We start from the raw sequence: 23814 nt of genomic DNA, 5'->3' as shown, positions 1-23814 counted from the left end.
GGTCTTCATTGCTGCAGAAGTGTCCTTTCTATTCGTCTCTAGCAACATTCAATACTCCGTGTCAGGATTTCCCTGGTGGTCCAGTGGTTAAGACTCCATGCTCCCAACGCAGGGGGCCTGGGTTCCATCCCTGGTCAGGGAACTAGATCCCACATGCATGCCGCAACTAAGGAACCCGCCTGCTACAACTGACACCCGGGGGAACCAAATCAATAAATTAATTTATTTATTAAAAAAAAAAATCCTCCATGTCAAAACTCCTGATAACTCACCACCTTGCTTCTTTGATTTTTCCTTCATTTTCTTTGATTTAATTTCTTCAAGAGTTTTTATCCCAAAATTCAAACATTCACCTAGGAATGCAAATAGCAACCACATGAGGAACCAGCACCATTTCACCTTTGCATTTTATTTGTACACAGCTGGCATTCAAATGTTTGTTCAATGAATAAGAGAAATTGTGTGTGTGTGTGTATAATGGGCGCAAGGAAGGTGGAGGTGGTGGTAATCATGAACTAAATTTCAAAGGTATTTAAAAGAGTCTGGGCTCACTCAACAGTGCTGTAAGATTTATGAGCAGGAACCAGCATCAATATAGCCTCTTCTTACCTTGTTTTAAATTGACCCCAGGTTTCCGGGCAGAAGCCACTCGTAATCCATTATGAACTTCAGGAGTCGGTTGCAGGGTAGGTGTTTTGGTTTCATCACCTTCCTCAGAAAACTGATCTATATTATCAAAATTTAAGGCAAATTTCCAATTAAAAACAGGTCTAGAGCTTCAAGTCTGATTCTAATTCACTAAGTTACCCTGATCATTTACTTGCCTTAAAGAAAGAGCTAAAGCTTACCATCATCATCTTCATCATCATCTGCAGCATTGATTACCACTGGTGGATGTGTAGGGCTAGGAACATTTTCTGAACTTTCCACTTTCATAACACTTCGCAGTTGAGGAGAGGGATTAGACTGGACAGATAATTTGTTCTGCTGAACTGTGAGCTGGCCAGCCTTCACTTCCTCTTCTGGTGACTCAGGCACAGTGGGCAACACAGCTAGACATACAAAGTTAGTCATAAATTAAAAATAGAAGATACAGTCCCAATTCATCAAAAATCTCCAACAGAACAGTATTGAGGTTCTTTAAAAAACTAAAAATGTAGCTACCATATATCCCAGCAATCCCACTACTGGGCAAATACCCTGAGAAAACCATAATTCAAAAAGAGTCATGTACCACAATGGTCATTGCAGCTCTATTTACAATAGTCAGGACATGGAAGCAATCTAAGTGTCCATCGACAGATGAATGGATAAAGAAGATATGGTACATATATACAATGGAATATTACTCAACCATAAAAAGGAACGAAATTGAGTTATTGGTAGTGAGGTGGATGGACCTAGAGTCTGTCATACAGAGTGAAGTCAGAAAGAGAAAAACAAATACCATATGCTAACACATATACATAGAATCTAAAAAAAAAAATGGTTCTGATGAACCTAGGGGCAGGACAGGAATAAACACATAGACGTAAAGAATGGACTTGAGGACACGGGGAGGGGGAAGGGTAAGCTGGGACGAAGTGAGAGAGTAACACTGACATATATACACTACCAAATGTAAAACAGATAGCTAGTGGGAAGCAGCTGCATAGCACAGGGAGATCAGCTTGGTGCTTTGTGACCACCTAGAGGGGTGGGATACGGAGGGTGGGAGGGAGACGAAAGAGGGAGGAGATATGGGTATATATGCATATGTATAGCTGATTCACTTTGTTATAAAGCAGAAACTAACACACCGTTGTAAAGCAATTATACTCCAATAAAGATGTTTAAAAAAAAAAAAAATCTCCAACCACCTAAGTTTGGTGATTTTCTTTGAGCATTATGTCCTTTTAATTTATGTCTTTTAATTAAAATTTTAATCTAATTTTTAATTTCCCCATTTTCCCAATTAGGTTTTAAACTCCCAGGGAGGGAAAATGTGGCTTTCAGCTAATAACTATTCACTGCACGTAAACACACTCAAAGTGGGTGCTCAAAACAGAGAATAAACAGGAAGCTAGATGCACAGTAACTATTTACAAATTCTAGACATTAAATTTTAATACTGAAATCCTAGGCTTTTTGATCAAGCAGCTTTTTAAAGAGATAGCGGGCAATACTTCTGAATTAAACCAGAAAGGAGTGAGCCTTTTTTCCCCTTAAATAGAGATAAAAATATATATCCATTAAATTTTAATCACATAGCAGATGTGGCTTTTAAATGGCTGATCACTCCACTAGGAAATCACTATAAAAGGACTTTAGAAATAAATACTAGCTTTTGGCAGAGTGTAAGTTTCATTTTAGATTACACCCTAGAGCAGGGGCAGGGTTAGCAAATGTTTTTCTGTAAAGAGGTATATAGTAAATATTTTAGGCCTTGTAGATCTTGTCTCAACTACTCAACTCTGAAGCAGTAGCACAAAATCTGGCCACAGAAAATATATAAACAAATGGGCAGGGCTTCATTTCAATAAATCTTTATTTTACAAAACAGGTGGAAGACCAGACTTGCCAACACCCCTGGCCTGGAGAATCAAGTTTCTTTTGAAAATCTCTATAGATATGGTAAGAAAATGGGAAATGAGGTAATAAGCCATAGTAATCTAAACTATCTTGGCAAGAAACACTTGTGAAGCAGCATGGATTTTGGCAACAAAGTTTTAATTGTGACTGCTATTTTATTGGCTTATGACTGTGTACAAGTCATTTAACCTTAATAAAGTTCAGTTCCCTCACCTGTGAAGTGAAAATAATACTGCTCTCTCACAAGACTAAAAGAAGGCAATGTTTATAAAGTACTCTGTACATTGTGCATGTAGGTATTCATTATATAGTACCTATTCTTTTAAAATTGAAACGAATCTCACTTTTGCTTGGAGGTAGGAAAAGGCCATCAACAAAACGTCCTCTGTTGTGATGAAAAGCACAGTTTAGTTTCTGACATCCCACTGGCTGATTTTCCCAATAACAAGGAATCTCACTGCGTTTTTTCTGTAAGAGGAAAAACACATTGTTTTCAAATAAAAAACAGTGTGACCTGTATTAATTTGGTCATGTTTTCTGGACAAAGTTCATACAAGGTTAAAAAATCTGAGGCATGTGAAATGATTTTGAGTATGAGGAAGAAGGGTTGCTGAAAGTAACATATTCTAGCATGACAGAGAGATGAAAGGAGCAGGGAAGTAGTCTGCTATTCTTTCCTCCTTGCCCTCATCCTTGAACTCCTAAATGTCTACATTTAATTTAGAAAAGCACGGTAATATAGTAGGTAAGATTATGGAATCAAAGAGTCAGAATCTCTATTATGTTACTTATTGACCGTGTGATGTCAAATAATTTAATACCTCTTAGTCTCACTTTCCTCAGCTATAAAATGGGAGTAACAGTAGCTATTAATTAGTTTCTCAGGAGAATTAAATGAAATAATGCACATGAAGCACTTAGCACACAGAAAAGACTCAATAAACTGCAGTTATTATTTGAAGCTGAGAGTTCAAGACTTGGAAAAATTCTTCCCATTCGTGACTTCTAAAGGTTCATGTAACACACTAGGATGGTATTTTTCCTTCCCAAGCTACCTCGCTCTTATAAAGGGGAACAAGAAAAACAAGAATACCGGTAAATCTAGAATGATTTGCTGGATAACAGGATATATGTCCAAGAGAAATACATACATAAGTTCTAATATACACATTAGATGTATATAAAGAATATTCAAAGAACACTATTTGTAACAGCTCCAAAATGGAAACAAACCAAATGTACATCAACACTAGAATGGATAAATACATTGTACTATATTCATAAAATACAATGCTATCCAGTAATGAGAGGGAATAAACTTAACACCATGGGTGTAGAACGAAAGAAGCCAGACACAAAAGACCACATACTGTATGATTCCATTTATGTAAAGACCAAAACAGGCAAACTCCTCTATTGCAGAGTAGTCAAGACGGTGATTAGTTTTGGGGGTGTGGTGAGTGACAATGAAGAGATAAAGGGGGAAGACAGAGTGTTATAAATGTTCTATTTCTTGATCAGGGTGCTGGTCTAGTAAGTATATTCACTTTGTGAAAATTCTTCAACTTGTAAGATTATGATATGTACACATTTCTATATATACTTTAACAAATAGTTCAATAAAGAAAAAGAAAAAAAAAGACGTGATAAGCGCTTCTGAAAAGCAACTAAATTCTGATTAATAACCTGATTATGCTGGATCTCTCATAATAAGCAGCCTAAGGATTAAATTTCCGGGAAAGAACAGAAGCACTACTTCAGAAATGTTTAAATATGGAGGAAAGAAACAGAGGAAAAATGACCATTACAAAAAGATCCTTAAATGTATCAAAAAGGGTGAAGATCCCAATATCTACTATATTGGGAGATTGATAATTTGATAATACACTGTGTTGGTAGGGATATGGAAGAATCATGGAGTCCCACATACTGATAATGAAAATATAAATTAGCTCAACATCTCTGAAAGGTGACTGGGTAAAAACTATGTAAAAAATTTATGTCCTGCACTTACTGCCGCATATTTTAAAAAAGTATAGCAAATAACTTTGCCTCTGAAAAAACTGGATAGTATTTATTAGTCTCCCGTTACACTTAAAAGGTAGGTATAATAGATACCATTGTTTTTTAGAATAACAACAATTATTCTATTACTCCTTGAGGCAGAATCTAATGCCAATCTTCCTTACTCCTGGATTTGTGTTTGCTTAAGTTTTTACTTCTTTCCTGAAAGCAATCTTCAAATTACTGGATGACTACTGTGAGAGCATCCTCTTTATACAGGAGTCACATGACAGTTATTTGATCTGTTTAATACTTTTACTGAATTTTGTTTCAAAATAAAAAGTAATACATAAGCAATGAAGATGACTTGGAAAATAAAATTAATGCCTGTTAGGCCATTACCCAGTGAGAGTCACTTATTTTGGTACAGAATTCTTTTTCTTAAAAAACAAAAACAAAAACCTGTAGAATGTATTGATTCACACTTAAAAGAAAGTTGTTCCATATAATTCTGTACATTTTCACTTAGCAACACATCCTCCATAGTAACATTCTCCTATATGATTACTCCTTTAACTTTTTAATAGTAACATAGCACATGGTCCAAAGATATACAGTTAATGCTCACATTATTTAATTAGCAAATACTGAACCATTCTGCTCAAGGAAACAGAGTTGGGTTCCTGAAAGCTCCTGGTCACATTTTCATCAAGTGATCAATACATAATCTTGTTTTATGTGTGTCTGTGTTTAAAGACACCTTATTTAATAAATATCATTGGGGACTTCCCTGGTGGCGCAGTGGTTAAGAATCCGCCTGCCAATGTAGGGGACACAGGTTCAATCCCTGGTCTGGGAAGATCCCACATGCTGCGGAGCAACTAAGCCCATGTGCCACAACTACTGAAGCCCGCATGCCCTAGAGCCCGCACACCACAACTACTGAAGCCTGCGCACTCCAGGGCCTGTGTGCCGCAACTACTGAAGCCTGTGTGCCTAGAGCCAGTGCTCCACAACGAGAAGCCACCACAATGAGAAGCCCACACACTGCAATGAAGAGTAGCCCCCACTCGCTGCAACTAGAGAAAGCCTGTGCACAGCAACGAAGACCCAATGCAGCCAAAAATAAATAAAATTTTAATAAATAAATAAATATCATTGATTCATTAACACTGAACTCAAGGTCAATAGCGCTGTAACTCACACCTGAATGAAGCTTATCAAACACTCGTGTTTTCTACACAAGGCACGTAAGAGCTTTCTTGCACTTAGGGACATTACATACAGCACTTCAGCATTACACTTGGGGACCATTTAAAACAGCAAAATCACAAACAAAAAGCACAAAAATGCAAACATGGCACTAAATAGATCATGAAGAGGACATCTGTACTGATTTTGGGGTTATAAATAAATCTTAGCATATATACAAATTTGCAAATATGGAACCCATGAATAATGAAAGTCGATGCATCTAGAAAGGGGGGTATACAGTAAAACGACTCCTTACCAATCCTGTCTCCCCTCCCCTATAGTCATTGTTGTTAGGTTTCTCCTTTACACTTCCAGAGATATTTAAAATGCATATACGAGTGAAAAATAAATTCTTTTCCTTATCTTTTTTTTTTTAACACAAATGGTAGTATATTACACACTTTATTCTGTCCTTTGCTTTTTCAGTGACACTATAGCCTGATCTTTTCATATAAATAAATAAGTAGTATCCCTTTAAAATTTTCTGGTAACAGCTGCCCAGCACTCCACTGTATGAATGTAATAAAATTTATTTTAAATGAAGGTTCGGTTGCTTCATACACTTTACATATTACAAATTATGTTACAATGAGTAATTCGGCATAGATCTCATTTTGCACATGAGTACAGATGAGACAAAGGTACAGGCAGTTAGTAGTTTTGAAAGATGCAGCCAAACAAGCCTCTGTGCAAAAAAGAGTTAACAGAGTAGCCCTAAGCCTGCAGTCCTCAGATAGCCTGCTTGTAAGGCTGGCCCTTTTCTGGCATGTGGGAAATTGGCTCTTAGAATGCTCCTGGTCAGTTAACTGATCACTGTGCCTAGACTGTTCATGCAAACAATATGGCTTATACTGAACACCTGACATCCTTCTAGGAGACTAGAGTTTTGGTATGTGTTAGGTAGAGGGTGCCTATGTGACCAGCCCTAATAAAAAAATTTGGATGCTGTTCTAATGGGCTTCCCTGGGCAAAAACACCCCACACATGTTGCTGCATTTTCACCACTGGGGGAAGTGTATGTTCTTTGTGACCCCTTATGGGAGGGAAAGATAATAAAAGAAACCCACACATGGATTCCTCCAGACTCTGTGTTTTTTTCTTTTATGATCAGTGTATCCTTACTATATCACTGTAATAAATCTTAGCCATGAATAAACCATATGCCAAGTCCCATGAGTTTTTTAGAAAATCTCCAAATGCAGATGTTCTTAGAGACTGACACACCTTTCCTAGGAGTTGTGCCAGTTTACACTCTGCTCACAATGTTACAACATGATTTTTCGAAAGTTCCAGAGTATTTCTTTTTCTGAATGTATTTAGTGAATTCCCTATTTGGAAGACAGCATAGCATGTAGTTGAGAGACCATAAATCTGAAACCAGAATGGAGTAGTTATTTATATAACCACAGGCATACAAATTGCATATTTAGTCTCTTTCTTCTTTCCCCACCCCCTCTCAAACAATTCAGTCCAAAGTCATTAGGTGAAGCTGAGAGAGGAAGGCATTCGTGTTGGGAGAGGGAAGGGCAAGTGGCCCAGAGCAAGGTGTTGGAGGTTGACTGAGATGAGGAAGGTATCCACGTGACAAGGTGGAACCGGCATAGGGTGTCAGGGTTAGTAAGGCATTTGTGTAGGAGGATGGCCTGGCACAAGGTTGGCGCCTGAGAAGGGTGAGCAAGGCTTTTATGCAGAAGGGATCCTAATGTAGGGTGAGGAGGGTATACTCATGGAGTGTCAGCCTAGAATGGGCATCAAAGATCAAGTGGGGTGAGGAAGGCAGGCTCTTCTGAGTGGGTCCTGGTACAGTCAGAGAATGAGCAGGGTGAGGAAAACAAGCATCTCACATGGGAGGGCTGCCCAACACAGAGTATCAAAGCCCAAGGATGTGAAAAAGGCATCCATGGTGGGGAAGAGAGGTCCGGAGCAGGGTGAGGAAGGAGTCCTCACAGTGGAGCAAGGTGGGAGGCCTGCCCTGGTACAGGATGTCAGAATCGAAACAAGGTGAGAAAGACGTCCTGTGCAGGAGCAGCCTCATGTGACATCAGAGCCTGAGAGGAAGAAATAGGCTGTGATACACTGTCTAGTTTACATTACTAGGGGACTGATCAATAAGATTAAGAACAATGGAAATCAAGTTTTGGAGAAGAGAGTTACAAGTATGAATAAGAAGACTAGACAAAGCCCTGTAGTGTTGGTAAATTGGAAGCATCTATGTGAACTCATGATTTTCAATACGTAAAGTAATAAACAATGATATAAATGTATGTATATACATTTATATATTCCTCTGTTCTGTCCACTGCATGCCTGGAAGCAGTGACACTCCAGGAGCAGTTACACTAGAAGGAACCAAGGCTCCTTGCAGAAATGGCTGATTCCACAACTGGAGGAGGAAAAGTACCAGATGAACCTGGATAATCTTGTTAGGCCACAAAGTGAAGACATGTTCAAAGAATGATGGAAACATCAAAAAGACACAAAAACCAGCTTTAAGGTCTCTTACTGGCCCAAATTGAGTCAACCTGAGGATAAAAAATGATAGTAGTGACATATAACACATTGAATGAAACAGGAAACCATGAGTTCACACATAAAAAGCTAGAAAAAAAACCTTGAGAATTTGATGAGGAATGGGATAATTACAAGGTCTCCAAGTTCCTCTCCACAAAATACTTACTAAATACAAAAAGGAAAACTTTATAGTGAAGCAATCTGGTGGATACCACCTTAATGAAGTGATCAAAGTTAACAACACCAGTAATGGGATAATTAAAATTGTATGCCACCCAATGGTAAGCAATGAGAAGAATAACACCTCTGTGATATTCCTGCCAAATATACATGATCTGAATTTAGTAATGAGAAAATATCAGATAAACCCAAATTGAGGAACACTCTACAGAATAACTGTCCTAAAACTACCAAAAATGTCAAGGCCAATGAAAGGCAAGAAAAGACTAACTGTTCTAGACAGAAGGAGACTGAAGAGTTATGGCAACTATATGCAACACTTGATTCTGGACTCACTCCTACTGCAATAAAGGACATCACTAGTATAATGGCAAAACTTGAATGGGATCTGAGGATTCAATGAAAATAATACATATATGTTAATATTCTAATTTTGATGGTTGTATCACAGTTAAGTAAGAGAGTATCTTTCTTGTTTGTAGGAAACAGTCATGAAAGTATTTGGAAGTGATAGGAAATGTCAGTAATTTACCCCTAAATGGCTTAGAAGAAAGTTTTATAATACTGTACTTGCAACTTTTCTCTAAGTTCAGATTGCTTTAAAATAAACATACAAATATTCCCCAAATATACATATATAACTTTTACACTTTGGACAGATTACCAAACTACCTTTAAGAAATACGATACCAATTCATACCATATAACATCTAGATATTAAGTGAACATTTTAATGAGAGCAATTTCACTAGGTCATTAAAAAAATTTAACCCACATGTTATATGAAATGCTGTTTTTTACCCCCATATTTTTTTATTGGCCCATCAGGACACAAGACTACTTACTATAATACAAACTGAAAACTTACATCAATCTCCATGTGCCGAAACCTGCACACCTGTCGAAAACAGCGCCCTTCCTGCCATAATGTGCAAACAGTTTCATTGCCTAATGCAGCTTCACAGTGGCGGAATGGACAGCTGTCACCCTGTAAACAAAGAGAATAATACAGAAAAGAACTGTGGTACCAAACTAGACGCCAGGCAAAATGTTCACTGTACATTTCTTGGTATCTAGACAAACACAAATGAGTAAGGAGAGACAGGTAAAGTAGAAAACAACTGAGATGAGATGACACGAACAATCTGAGGTCAACAAATTTTTAATTTCCTAAAACCTATTTCTTGACAGCATCCTATATCTGATCTGACAACATGAATGACACAAGCTGAGAGATGGGGCTGAAAAAGACAAGTGGGAGTATTAGGTACTCTTTAAAAATATATTTTACTGTTAATCTTCAAAACCATTTCATACATCCTGACTTGTGTAACTAGCTTTTAATGGAAAATTATAAAGTAAGTTAATAGATTAGAATTTAAGTATAATTCCATACTTCACTATGTATTTCATACAATGTTAATATCTGAAACAAAATGCTACTGTTGTGCAACTTGCTATATAAAATCAAAGCTTTGCTCAAAACTGACAATTTAAAACATAGCACCAATATGATTTAAGAAAAATTTTTGAAAAAAATATACAAGTATAGAATTAGTCATAAAGGAACAACAGAAAATAGCAGACAGATCTAAATGGAGCTATAGAAGAATCAAGCTGAAAAACAGGAAGCTCTGACAAAGAAAAAGCAATAAAGCTGCAAAAGCTTATTTAGAAGAGTGGCTTTAGTATTCAGCAGGAAATCTGAATCAAGAAGTCAAATTCAACCCACGACAATTTCTACAAGTACAATACAACCTACCCATTCATTTAACACAAAGTAAATAAAAGCAAAGTTGGCCAGCCACAGTAAAAGTGCTCCTAATTCCAAAAGCACCCCGAACAGATTAATTACAGCTAGAAGAACACTGAATGATGTTTAAATGCTATGAACCTTTTTATTTTTGGAGAATATGGAGAACATAAAATGAAGAGAAAAAAATGATGAAGAATGAATTCCCTTAGGCATGCTACCCTTTACTAAAAAACTGACAGCAGATAATAGAGAGCTGAGCAAAACATAAAGACAACTTGGTATATTGGGAAAATCTTATCCAATTTTATTAGGGAAATCATAGAAAGAAATGATTTAGAGATGCCAATTCTTACTTTAGTACATGTAGAATAGAAAAAAAAATAGCAGTCTTCTCCTTGATTAGGCATGCTGAGTAGATCCTCAGATGAGAAGTGGCTTCTTGAAAACAAGCCACTGCTTCCTCAAGGCGAGGACCAGCTCCACGTCCTCTTGAAATGGGCTTAATCTTCCAAAAGACAACTCAATCATAGAAATTGTCTTTTAAATGTAATCCTAAAATGAGAAGACAATGAACAAAAGTATTTCAGGTAAATTCTTCCAACTTTCTCCTCCAAATCACCTTGACCAATGAGATCACACATTGTTAAAACCAACTTTTAATTGTATTAATATGTCTGTATTGCCTATAACAAAGCCTTATGAAAACTGATTCACATTTTATTCTGATGTGAATGCTGTACATTCTCATCTACAATGTAAAAGTTTTGTTAAGAATAGCCATGCTTCTTTCTTTTGCACTCTCTATGGTGCTTCAGCATAAATTAGGTAAGCACTGCACACTCAATAAATGACCTGCAGTTTAGATTATTAATAGGACTTGGATTATTTTACACAAGATAATTTGCTAAATCTACATTTCTGACAAACCAGATTTTTTTTCATCTAACAGAAGTTCCAAAATTTTCACAAGCATTTTTGTTATTTCAAAAGTATATAATTGTAAGTATGTGGAAAAACTCACTAGAAAAATTGGTGAAACAATTACCCCTGAAATATCTGTAGAGCTAGCTAATAATTAAGATGGACAAAGAGCTGCACACCAATTGCAAACAAGGAGCAAAAGAAGTTCTCAGGGCTTGACCCATAAAATAGTGCTTATGCAAAATGACCAATATTCCCTCCCGCCTCAGTCCCTGCCATACCCTGGCCCCCCGCACTAAAGGGTTCAAGAAAGAAAGCTTCTAGAGAAGTAAAAATACATGACAAGAGCACAGGCCAGAATTTGGAAGGGGTTTCTACAAACTCCTACATCAGAAGATCGGGTTTCAGAAACACTGATCTAGGGACTTCCCTGGTGGTCCAGCGGTTAAGACTCTGTGCTTCCACTGCATGGGGCGTGCAGTCAATCCCTGGTCAGGGAAGTTCCGCATGCTGAGAGATGCGGCCAGAAACAACAACAACAACAACAGAAACATTGATCTACAATTTGAAATCAGCTGAATCAAATTCCTTCATATTTCCCACTAACAATTCCTAATCCAAGAACAGCAGGCCATGACAAAAACCAGCCTTTAAGTCAGCAACCAAGGTTAGAAGAGTTATGTTACTAAACATACCTTCAAAATGTACATACCCTATGACTTCCGATTCCACTTCTAGAATTTATCCTGAGATTAATATTCAACAAATATGCAAAATAATAGTGCATAAGAAAGTTCATCACCATCTTCTTCTAACAATGAAAAACCACCTAGAAACCTAAATGTTCAAAAACCGATGCATCTATAAGCCAAGGAATGACACGGACTGCCAGCAAACACCAGAAGCTAGAAGAAGCAAGGAAGGATCATTTCCCTACAGGTTTCAGAGAGAGCATGACCCTGCCAACACCTTTTCAGACTTCTGGACTCCATAACTGTGAGATAATAAATTTCTGTTGCTTTAAGACACCCAGTTTGTGGTACTTTGTTATGGAAGTCCTAGGAAACTAACACAGATTACAAATATAGCCAACTAAACTTTGACAAAGGAGCAAGGCAATTTCAGTGGAGAAAGGATAGTCTTTTCAATAAACACTCCTGGAAGAAGTGGACAAAAGATCGAAACAGACACCTCACCAAAGAAAACATACAGATGACAAACAAGCATATGAAAAGATACTCAACATCACAGGGAACTGCAAATTCCTTCAGCTAAAATCCAAAAACATACCACCAAATGCTGGTGAAGATGAGTAGCAGGAAGAAGTCTAGAAGAACATAGACCAAAATGTTAGCAGTAGTTACGGCCCTTGTAATTCTTTTAAAAATTACTGAAGGAAGCAGTCTAACTTCAGAAAAAAAAAAATTTAGAAAAAATAAATAATAGTAGAAAAAGAACAAAACAATGAAAAGGCACTAGTTCATTGCTTTTTAAAACAACTACTTGGGGTATCTGATTTATGACATAGCTGATAAATCCTAAATAAAGCAAAGTGAACCACAGAATATAGAAAGAGTAACAGAACATGATCAAAGGGGCTTCCCTGGTGGCGCAGTGGTTAAGAATCCACCTGCCAATGCAGGGGACACAGGTTCAAGCCCTGGTCCGGGAAGATCCCACATGCCGCAGAACAACTAAGCCCGTGCGCTACAACTACTGAGCCTGCGCTCTAGAGCCCATGAGCCACAACTACTGAAGCCCGCTCGCCTAGAGCCTATGCTCCGCAGCAAGAGAAGCCACCGCAATGAGAAGCCCGCACATGGCAACAAAGACCCAATGCAGCCAAAAATAAATAAAATAAATTAAAAAAAAAAAAAGAACATGATCAAAGAAGGTTTATTCCAGGACAAAGAATGGTTTAATACTGGGAAATTCATTACATTAATAGGATAAAGGGGGGCTAAAAACAGAAACTCTATGGTATCTTAAGATTTCAAAAACAGAAAAACAGTGAAAAAAAAAGATTGAAAATTATAAATTTTTTAAAGTTAAAATGGCTTAAAAAAAAGAAAGCTACAACACAACATCTACTCCCAATAAAAACTCTTTGTAAATTACAAGGAACCTCCTTAGCATGAATGTACTAATTCATCAGAAACTATCAACACAACAGACATGGTAAAACACTAGAGGTAAATCACTCAAGGCAAAAAAAAAAAAGTCTCACTGTCTGCACCATCATTCAACACTGTTCCAGAGTCCAGTACATGCAACAAGGAAAAAAAGGTATAAGGATTAGAAAGGATGAGGCAAAAAATTTAGTATCTGCTAAAACATTATATGCTTGCAAACTATAAAATCTAACAATCAACTAAAGAAATTTAAAATAAGATATTTAAAAGATCAATAGATTTCCTATGTGCCAGCAACAATCATAATACCCTAGAGTAACTGAGAAAAATAAAGAAAATCTTAAAAAGAATGAGAGGTCTTGTGCTTCCTGATATTATCATAGATGTGAAAAATAACATTTGAATGTAGTATTGGCAAATGAATGAGTACAAGATTAACAGAATCTAAGCAATTTCTGGAAAAGGTGGCATTTGAAATTAACCAAAAAAATTAGCTACCCATTTGAAAAAAACAATTACTACCTCATACAAAAAGGTTCCAAGGGAATAAATGCAAGCATGGCAAAGAGGCTTTAGCTCACTAAAAGCACTATATAAGAAAGATTCTAAATTCGTAACTATGCTGAACAAAAAAGCAAGCAATATTTGACAATGCTTAATGGGAGGAAGAGAGACAATGTCATATAATTACAATCCTTAGATTACATTTTTAATATAAAATATATAACCACCCAAGTACTGGAAAAAAAAATGCATGCTATTTTATTTTATAAGCTCAGGATGAAAAACACCTGCCCTTAACATGATACCAAAGTTACAAACCATAATAAAACTGATGGGTTTCACTACATAAAATGAAAAACATTCATATAGCAAAAGGTCTATCAGCAACACGACCAAAGATTAATATCTTCACTCAAATGGATGTGTTAAGAACTTTTAAAAATCAAAAAAACTTCATTAATTCAGTAAATTGGATAATCTCTTTAGGGAATTTTAACAATTCTACAAATTTGCATGTAAGAAGTGGTTCAAAGAAATAGTTCACATGTATGTGTGTACAGAGCTGTTTTTGGATGTAGGGCTTTTCTGTTTTTAATGGCAAAAACCCAAATGTGTATCAATCAGGGATACATTCTATTATGGCACATCCATCCATATAAAGGAACACTATGTAGTCATTAAAAAAAGGTGAGGCAGAGCTATGTGTATGGACACTGAACTATGCCACAATAAACTATTAACAGTGCTTTTCTCTGAGGTGGAATTACAGGAAGAGTCCACCTTGTTTATATTGTTTTTACCTTTTTTATAATGTGCATATATTATCAAAAAAAGAGGGGATAGGGATATTTCCATCAAAAAAACTAAAAACTTGTAAACAATTACAAGAAAAAAACGTGTTGACAATATCTTTTTTTTTTTTTTTTTTATAAATTTATTTATTTTTCGCTGTGTTGGGTCTTCGTTTCTGTGCGAGGGCCTTCTCTAGTTGTGGCGAGCGGGGGCCACTCTTCATTGCGGTGCGCAGGCCTCTCACTATTGCGGCCTCTCCTGTTGCAGAGCACAGGCTCCAGACGCTCAGGCTCAGTAGTTGTGGCTCACGGGCCCAGTTGCTCCGCGGCATGTGGGATCTTCCCAGACCAGGGCTCGAACCCGTGTCCCCTGCATTGGCCGGCAGATTCTCAACCACTGCGCCACCAGGGAAGCCCCGACAATATCTTTTTGATTTTCTTACTGATCCAGGAAAATTATGCCTTAAATTACAAAAATGTTCACTCCTTTAATCAGGGAAAAAAAGAACACATTTCCACACTTACATTAGCTGGTTGCTCTCAGCAGCAATGTCTGTGTCTTCACTGAGTTCCAATCTATTACGCCTGTAGGTCGAACCAACACTCAATCCATGAATTAATAATAATGAGGCAGAAAGAATTTTCCTCCTCACATTGCCAAGGAAACCTCTCAGCCACAATTCAAACACAGGGTGTGTTTTTAAAACATCTCCCAACTACTGAGAGATTTAAGTCCATTCAAATAACCTTTGTCAAACTGGAGACAGCTAGGGTTAGTTATCTCCTCAACAAAAAAACAACAAAAAAGAGTTCATATAAAGATGAACTTGAGATTCAAAGATTAAAAAAAAAAAAAAATCCATCTTCCATAGCCGAACAATTAATTTAAAAAGAAAAAAGAAAAAGAAAAAAGAAAAAGAACACCAAAATTCAATAAGATCCAATTTCTGGTCTTCAAGATTTCTTCACCTATTAAGAAAAAAACAGAAACCTTCCCCCATCTTTATTATCTGTATAATAAAAACATACTTGTATGTAAAAATATAAAGTGTTTTATGTATAATATACATATACATATATACTAACTGGCTTATACACACACACACACACACACACATACACAAATGTGTAGAAATAAAACATTTGGGTAAGTTTTCCCTTTTAAAATACACTACAAAAGGCTTTAAATTTGGGTTCATTATAAAAATAGTGAACTTCCTCTTCTACCAAAGTATCATGAAGTATATTAATATGTTACACTAAATTTTGCCCAGCCCACAAAATAAAGATGAAGGGAAATCCTTACACATATATTGATGTGTACAATGTGGATGTATGTATATCATCACATCATCTTTTATCACCTTCAGGGAGTGTTTAACCAAAAAAGATAGAAATGTATAGTTATAGAGTAACTACAGAGTGGTGCAGCAAGCTGTAGAAGGCAGAGCAGCATTATAGTCATCCTGAACTGGCACTGTCAAAATTACAGAAAGTTTCTATCTAATAAGGGAAGATGTTTTCCTTCTGTTATAGCAACACCAGTGTCACTGGCATGACATTCAATGGTGGCCCTGCAAAGGCTTGCTTATGCAGCCTAGTTCCAAATTCTTTACTAGATGACTTCAACTAAAGACTTTATAATTATCCATTTACTCCAGTTAGTAAAAGGGTAAACTTTTGGAGTTGAAATTTCATTTCACAATGGTACATTTACCATTTAAGAATTTCAAAAAAAACAAAAAACAAAAACAAAAAACAATTTTGATACATAGAAATGAGTTCTAAATTTTGAACCAGCCCAGTAACAAAGCAATTTTGATTCTCACGTAATAAATACTACATAATTTCTAGGCTAAATCTTGCCAAATACTACCCAAGACAAAACTAAAATCAAAACTTAAAAAAAAGTGGACACCTTTTACTCACACTTAATACTAGTCAATTTTCCAGGAAATTTTTGGGCAGGGAATATCCCCAAATCTAAAATGAAAAAAAGGAAAAATTGGGATCTTACATTAGTTATTCAGTCTGAAACTTTTAATAGACTTTTACTAAAAGTCATCACTTATGGCCTCCCACTCAATCACAAAAACATACTTCCAGAGTGGAAAGGGACAAGATCAATTGAGATCAATTCTCTCATTTTACCAGTGAGGCAATGATTCCTAACACATGAAAATATTGACTGCTTATTTTTAAATAAGAATTAAGGCCAAAATAATCTCAAAGTTAAGAATACACTATTATGGATCATTCAGTATAATTTTTAAAAGACATTTAAGATCACTTAAATTCAGAGAAACATTCTGTGGGAAAGGGATACTGGTTTGTCACAGTATACTCATGGGGCTTTCATTCCAATTTCCATTCAATCTTTTTCAATTCTGTAAACTTTTTATTGTCATTTACCCATAAATTATATAAAAGTAGCTAATCTTTGTTTTTACAATAAAAGTTAAAAAGGGCAATTCAAAGACTAAAAGTAATTTCTTCCTAATTGTTTTCTAATGTTTCCTTTCTATGAAGACCCAATCTTAACTATAAAGGGCAACTCTATCACACTTAGTAAGTTGAAATTATAATGCTGACCAGTATGAGGAGGCAATTAGAAATTCCCAAATATAAAACAATTTTGTGAACTTTGTTTTTGCCAAGCTGTAAGTATGAATCACGGTTTTTAAAGAAATAGAAAAATGGTGGTGATGGGGAGAGATGCCAGTTTAGTATGCTTTTTCTCTATTTCATTGGTTTCAGAGCAATCAAACTTCCCAGGTTGAGAGAAATTTTTACTTAAAACCAATTACTAGCTCAATCTGCCAGCCAGAAATAGCCTAAGGCCTTTCAATGCTGCACTATATTTTTTTAACTAAAAAAGTCATTTTTCTCTCAATTGGTATAAACAAAATTTCAAGTGACAGCTACACTGAGTTACTACTATGAAATCTTTAAAGCTAATCTTCATTTTGTCAACATTATATTACCTCTGAGGAATTTTCAGCCCTTTCTGTGTTTTCAGGTTTCCCCAGATTGTGCATAAAGAATAATCAGTATAACTGTATGTAACAATTATAGCAATTAGGACACAGTAACATAGCAATAAGTTGCCCATTTTAAATGGAGAAAAGAAAAAGAAATTAAGATAATATTTCTTTTTCACTGCTTTGAATAACTTCATTCTCAGGACCCCAGCTCAGAACCAATGAAGAATAATCATAGTTAACATTTTTCAAGTTCATTTTCAGAAACATCAGCTGTTCTATATTGTCAAAGTCCAGGCTCATGATCTGCTTTGGATGAAAGTGGCTATTTGCAGTAAAGATACATTCAGATTGCCAACTACACATGGGGCAGCTCAGATACTGAATGGCAACTTGGGTCAAAGCTGGCCATACGCTCACCTTCTTCTGCCAGTAAATCAAAGGGTCATCACCTCCTGAGGTCTCTGAATACTTCTCATTGAAGTATTCATCCACTACTGCCATAGCAGAAGGAAACATGAAGCTTTTGCCTCCAATGGCAACATTATCTGCAACTGAACTATCAACAGACCCTGAACTGGAGGTGCCTTCTCTTATAGATGAGGTAAATGAATCAGCTCCTACTATGGCTGAGGAACCAGAAGCTTCTGAAGTTGCAATACGGCAGACCTCTGATGAAGATTCCATATAGTTACAAACTTCTTCTGCAAGGATCTGCTTGTAAGTTTCCAAATCAGCACCTTGAGGGAAAAAGTCTTCCAAACTCTTTTTAAAGCAAGGGTCTAACAAAGCAGCCAAGATACAGGGCTTGGATTTGAGCATGGCACTTAATAGGGTATCAGTTTCAAGTTTCAGAGATAAACTGTCTACCAGATTGAGGGCCTGAGTAATACCTCTAACTTGAAAATCTTCTCTGAGCTTCTGCAGGGAAAGGAGTAGATGATGGATTAGGGGTAGCACCTCATTCAATCCTGTAGTCTTCACACTCACTTTCTGGGTGGCCTCCTCAAATGGTTTAAGAATATCACAAACATACGTCATTAGAGTCCACTGAAGGGAGGTGAGCACAACTCCACTGGCTCTACCAAGACTATGGTGAACTGAGTAACAATGCTCCAAGAGCCATTTTAACATATAAAAGGTAGAAATCCAATGGCCAGCTTCATCCTGCTTCAAATTTTTCCATGGAAGTTGGTGATCATTTTGGAACTCTTGTAGTATCTGACGGGCCTTGACTGAATGACTAAAATGATGACAAGTTTTCCTAGCAGCCACTAACATGTTCTCAATGCTTTTGTGCTCACAGAAAAAGTCTTGAATGACTGTATTTAAACAATGCAGGAAGCATGGCACTTGGGTAAAACCACCATCTTTGATTGCATGTACTACATTAGAAGAATTGTCAGAAACGATGAAGCTAGGGATGAGGAAATTAGGAGAAAGCCACAGACCAATCTGGTCATTTAATTCTTGTAAAATGTTGGTTATCAAACAGTCTTTGGCCAAACCTGTTACACAGAGAACTGCCCACTTTCTAAAATTGGGGATCCTGCCATTACTGGAAGAAGTTGTAGTCTGCAAAGAGACCCAGTGTACAGTCACAATGAAATAGTCAGTGGATGGGTCATGGCTCCATATGTCCACAGTCAGGTGGATCTTTTGGCTTTGAACATTCTCCAAAGTTAAGAAAATTTTTTCTCTGACCCAATCATATAATTGAGGCACAGCCTTAGTGAAAAAGTAAGTTTCAGATGGTAACCTATAGTCAGGGGCCACAATCTGCATGAACCTCTGAAAGGCTGGAGTTGAGAAATAGTTGTAAGGATGCATATCTTCCACAATCATTTGAATAATTGCCTGACTTATTTGACTTGAGGTTGAATTTTCACAATATGTTGTTTCTTGTTCCTGTGCATGCATTAGAGTGTCTTGCTCTGCAACAGGAATAGGACTCTCAGATCTTCTATTTTCAACCTCTAATACAGGAGGTTCATCTGAATCAGAGTCACTAAGGTCCTCAGCTGTTACATCCTGGCTGCCTGTAGACTTCTCTCCAGGCAAAGTATCACTCAAGAGATCATTTCTCTCAGTCTCAGCTTCATCTAATCCATTTCCAACTGCACCACTGTCTTTGTTGGCAACTGCCCAATGGATGGGATGTGTGGCCTGCAGGTGTCGTTGAAGTGTCGAAGTTCCTAAGTGAGAACCCGGCCTACCTCGGCTCACACTTCTTTTACATATATTACAGACAGCTCTTGAGATGTGCTGAGGATCGGTATAGAAAAAATTCCAAACTGCAGATGTCTTGGCTCTTGTTCCAGGAATTAAGGCATGCTTGACAATGTTACTTTTGATGAGAAATCTCCCTCTTTCTGCCCTTAGGGCATCAGATACTGATTTATCACGTTTCTTTCCCATTCCATTATTATCCAATGGATCAGTAGGGATATATTCAAAGCTTCCACTGCTTCCAGCGGAAGAGGGAGATAAAGGTACATCCAAAGTAAAATCCTCCTCCCCACTAGTAACTCCAAATTTGTTGGCCCTGGTCCAGTGAGGTGAATGCCTTGCCTGCAGATGTCGCTGAAGAGTAGATGTCCCGAGATGGCTACCTGGTTTACCCCTGCTAACACTTTTTTCACAGAGGTTACAAATAGCCCGCCAGGTGTACTGGGGGTCAACATGAAAGAAGTGCCACACAATGGAGGTCTTGGCTCTAGTACTAGGTAAATAGATCTGTTTTTCTATATTGCTCTCAAAAAGACTTTCTTCATCCTGCTCAGGGGCATTGGAAGCTAACAAAGCAGGGGCATCTGCAACTGGCCTCCCGGATACCAAATCCTTACTAAACTTTTTCGCAAGGATCAGTTTCTTTCGTCGCCTTTTCCCCTTAATTCGCAAACCCTTCTTTCTTTTCTTTTTCGCGGGCAATTTTGCCTCTTTATCCAGTCCTTCTGCCACCATCTTTCCCTCTACCACATCTTCTTCATCTGTATTAGACGTAATAGGAACACATCCCAGAATCCCAGCACCACTAAAAGTGCTACATCTTCTGCCAGGAGAGAGTGAGGAAACTGGTACACTTAAGGTACATACACTCATTATTTTTATGTCTCTGAAATTCGTACCAGAATCTGTTAGTGGGTTTACTCCTCAAACAGATATACAGCTGTTCCTCTCTACTTGCATTACCTTTTCTCCAATTTCTATGGGGAGTCAAATTCCCGTTGGACCAATGACTTCCAAACCAGGTTATTTTTGGAGGAAAAATGACAGCAATGGAGAACATTCCCAAACTCTTTCACAGAGGGCTTTAAGATCCCTTCCAACTTTCTGAGTTCTGAATTCAAACAGTCCAATTTACTCATGTTATAGAAAAAAGAACTGAGGCCTACTTTCCCGGAGTAATAGAGTTGATCAGTAGCAGCTAGAAACCTGGTCTTCCAAATCCCAGGTTCATGTTCTTTCTGCTTCAAGAACTATACCTGCTTGAAATGTCTTCAGTTTTTAAAATATGTATTTTTTATGCTGCCTCATGATAGCAACATCAATTTCCCTTAATTCTGAGGTTAATTATTCTCAGTAAATTTCATTTAAACAAAAACATAGTGCATCATTCAACATTCATCGTTTAGAACTGTGATTTGGCAATACAACCCAAAATGTCAATTCTGGAAAGCTAAATCAGACTCCACATACTGGTCATTAACAGCAAATACTAGTTGAGGCCTTTCAACTCTAAGTAAAAGTAACACAATTTTTAAAAAATGTGGGTACCTAAAAAAATGCTTTGGGAGTAAAATTTTTAAATTTTACTCACAAGCTGAATTTTCAATTTACTGTTCGTATGGAGAGTTAATCCATGCTTGGTTTTCAGACATTTTTAGTCTGGAGAAGCTTTACAGCCTGTAAATGAGTAACTCCTAGGTTGGACTCTATATGAGCAGCAAAAACTGAAATATTAGCTTTAAACCACTTCCATGCCTTCTCGGTTGATCCCTCCCCTTCCCCCAATACCTACATACAGTGACCCTAAAAAGCATCGCTATCACTAGTTCAGCCTCCTCAAGGTCCAGAACCAAGGCCTGGAAGATGTCAACAATATGGGCCTTCCCCATAGGAATCCGCACCGATTACGGGAGTTTAGGGGGTGTTCTTCATTACGGTTTCATCACTCCTACAAGGAGAACGGAAGTGTCCCTGTTGCTCTTGACTCCGATGCTGAGGGCTGGGAGTGGGAAGTGTAATTAAGGTAGGGAAGGGGTGTAGGATACCGGAATAAGGTCGGTGGCTTTCTGTGTGTGGAGTTTGAGAAAATCTCCCAAGTAGTGGGACCCTGGAGAGGAATGAGAGTAGGTAAAATCAGCTCCTGGCACTCAATTTGACTTAGGCAGCGGGGGTCCGCTAAACTACGGAAACTGTTGCCCCCGAAGAAAGCAATCTAGTGTCAGTTCTCCTCTGGGAGTAGGGAAACAAGTCGGCTTCCTGGGGCTGCTCCGGGCTCCTACAGTTTCACCAACACCGGATGTGGGGGAGGGGAAGAAGGTTCGTTGGGAAAAGGAGCAGGCGCCGTGGGGGTGAGGTGGGGTGAAGTGGGGTCGGGGTGGGGTGGATAAGAGCGGGAGCCTGGGGCTTCCAGCCCGCCCCGGCGACGGCAGCGGCCGGGAGGTGGGGGAGGAGGTCGTTACAGCGGTGCCGAAGGACCCGCTCTGACTTCCCGGGCTAGGCCGCGACCCAGGGGCGAGGGGAGGCCGTGGCCACTCCCCTCGCCCTCTCCCCCACCTCCCCGGCCCCAAGCCACCCGGGAAGCAAAAAACGGGTCTAGTTACCAGAAAACAGAAACTTTACCGAACCGTCGACACTATCCCCGACTCCCGCTTGCTGCCACGTCTTTCTTCTTTCTTAGCCGCTACCGCCCGCCGTCCTCTCAGCAGCAACACCAGCAGAAATCCAAAACTGCCAGAGTCAAAGATGGCGCCCGGCTACAGGCTCAGCTCTAAGACCCTGCCACTAAAAGTGCCAGCACGACGCAAAGCGCAAGGATTCTGGGAGACGTAGTTTCCTTTATGACGCGCTGCTTAAGATGGCTTCCCCGGGTGAGAGAGGGTCACGTGAGGGGGGGGGCGATAAACCGGTGGCGTCCCTTCCGTTTTAAGACACGCGTTTTAGAAAGTAACGGGTGTTTTGAAACCGTCTTTGATTTAAAAAAATTTTTTTAATCAAATTGACGTACTAAGCGAGGAAATCGCGAGAATTGTCTCTACCAGACAGTAGGCGCCCAGTTTATTCTTACCAGAGTGTTTGCTTAATGAATAAATCATCCAAATCCTGTGTTAATTTGATTTAGAAATAAACTACTTTTTTCTTGCAATGTTGAAGGATTTGTGCATTTATTTTTATTTGAAGACGTGAAATGGGTTTGAGGGGAGTTTTATTTCTTAAAACAAATTTTCGTTTTGGAAAAACAATTTATGCTCATTAAAAAGTTGACGAGGATTGAGACGTGAAAAGGAAAAAGATCACTTGCCTACCCACTTCATTATTGATATTAGCCTGTATCTTCCCATTTGAATGTCTTTCCTTTTTCCCCCCGATTATAAAGTAATGCATATGAGTTTTTTAAAGGTAATAATAGAGAAATGTAAAGGTAGAAAGTTTAAATCTGCGTTAACCTCATTCCTGAGAAATAATCTCTTATTAATTTAGCATGTATTCTTTCTAACTTTTTTGTATGCAAATATACTTAAATATATTGCACTGATACAGCAGGAGCCCAAGATCCCCCCTGGGTTATAGGCTCAACAGAACTTGCTTAGGTGGCAACATTTTACTGAACTTGGATAAAGGATACATTTCTGCTACTAAGAAAGGATACACTTGATGGTAAAGCTGATGGGATTCCAGGCACCTTTTATTTCCTCTTGGGCTTGTTTCTCCAGCTACCAGCTTAGTGAGAGAGTCCCAGCCAATCCAGGACTGGATATGAATCAGGTCAGACGGGTGAGTCTCTTCACACTTGAGCTGTTATCTGCTTTCAAAGTGAGAAGCCACAGCATTAGAATCCTAGCACCAATCCCTGCATTACATGACAATACTCTGATTGCCATGTCAACCAGCCCTACAAGCAGGTTCTTGGTAACCAGTTTCTGTCTGTGCCACAACACCTAGGGTTTTTCAGTTTAACAGAAGGCTTTCCAAACAGCTGAAAT

The 23814-nt window shown here is 38.0% G+C and overlaps 2 protein-coding genes across 9 annotated transcripts in view; both read right to left on the bottom strand.

Moving 5' to 3' along the window:
• Positions 1 to 22590, bottom strand: part of ZC3H11A (zinc finger CCCH-type containing 11A) — a 45568-nt gene extending 22978 nt beyond the window's left edge. The window contains exons 1-9 of one of the 8 annotated variants that reach the window (XM_028168005.2): positions 22454 to 22590; positions 16554 to 16607; positions 15150 to 15209; positions 10630 to 10828; positions 9389 to 9508; positions 2916 to 3039; positions 849 to 1052; positions 610 to 726; positions 273 to 353 (exon numbers count right to left, since the gene is read on the bottom strand). In XM_028168005.2, the coding sequence (XP_028023806.1) occupies positions 273 to 353; positions 610 to 726; positions 849 to 1052; positions 2916 to 3039; positions 9389 to 9508; positions 10630 to 10683 (700 nt within the window). In that variant the 5' untranslated portion in view covers positions 10684 to 10828; positions 15150 to 15209; positions 16554 to 16607; positions 22454 to 22590. Of the gene's footprint in view, positions 1 to 272; positions 354 to 609; positions 727 to 848; positions 1053 to 2915; positions 3040 to 9388; positions 9509 to 10629; positions 10829 to 15149; positions 15594 to 16553; positions 21737 to 22434 lie in introns of those variants that run through there. The other 7 variants (XM_007166136.3, XM_028168002.2, XM_028168010.2 and 4 more) reach the window with 7 other exon arrangements.
• On the bottom strand, positions 15648 to 16089 carry LOC130707610 (uncharacterized). Its single transcript, XM_057543209.1, has one exon. The coding sequence runs from the start codon at positions 16087 to 16089 to the stop codon at positions 15991 to 15993; it is 99 nt and encodes a 32-aa protein (XP_057399192.1). The 3' UTR covers positions 15648 to 15990.
• Positions 22591 to 23814: the final 1224 nt, after the last annotated feature.

The sequence above is a fragment of the Balaenoptera acutorostrata genome, chromosome 1 (assembly GCF_949987535.1).
Source record: "Balaenoptera acutorostrata chromosome 1, mBalAcu1.1, whole genome shotgun sequence".
Lineage (NCBI taxonomy): Eukaryota > Metazoa > Chordata > Mammalia > Artiodactyla > Balaenopteridae > Balaenoptera > Balaenoptera acutorostrata.
This window is presented reverse-complemented; position numbering and strand designations above follow the sequence as displayed.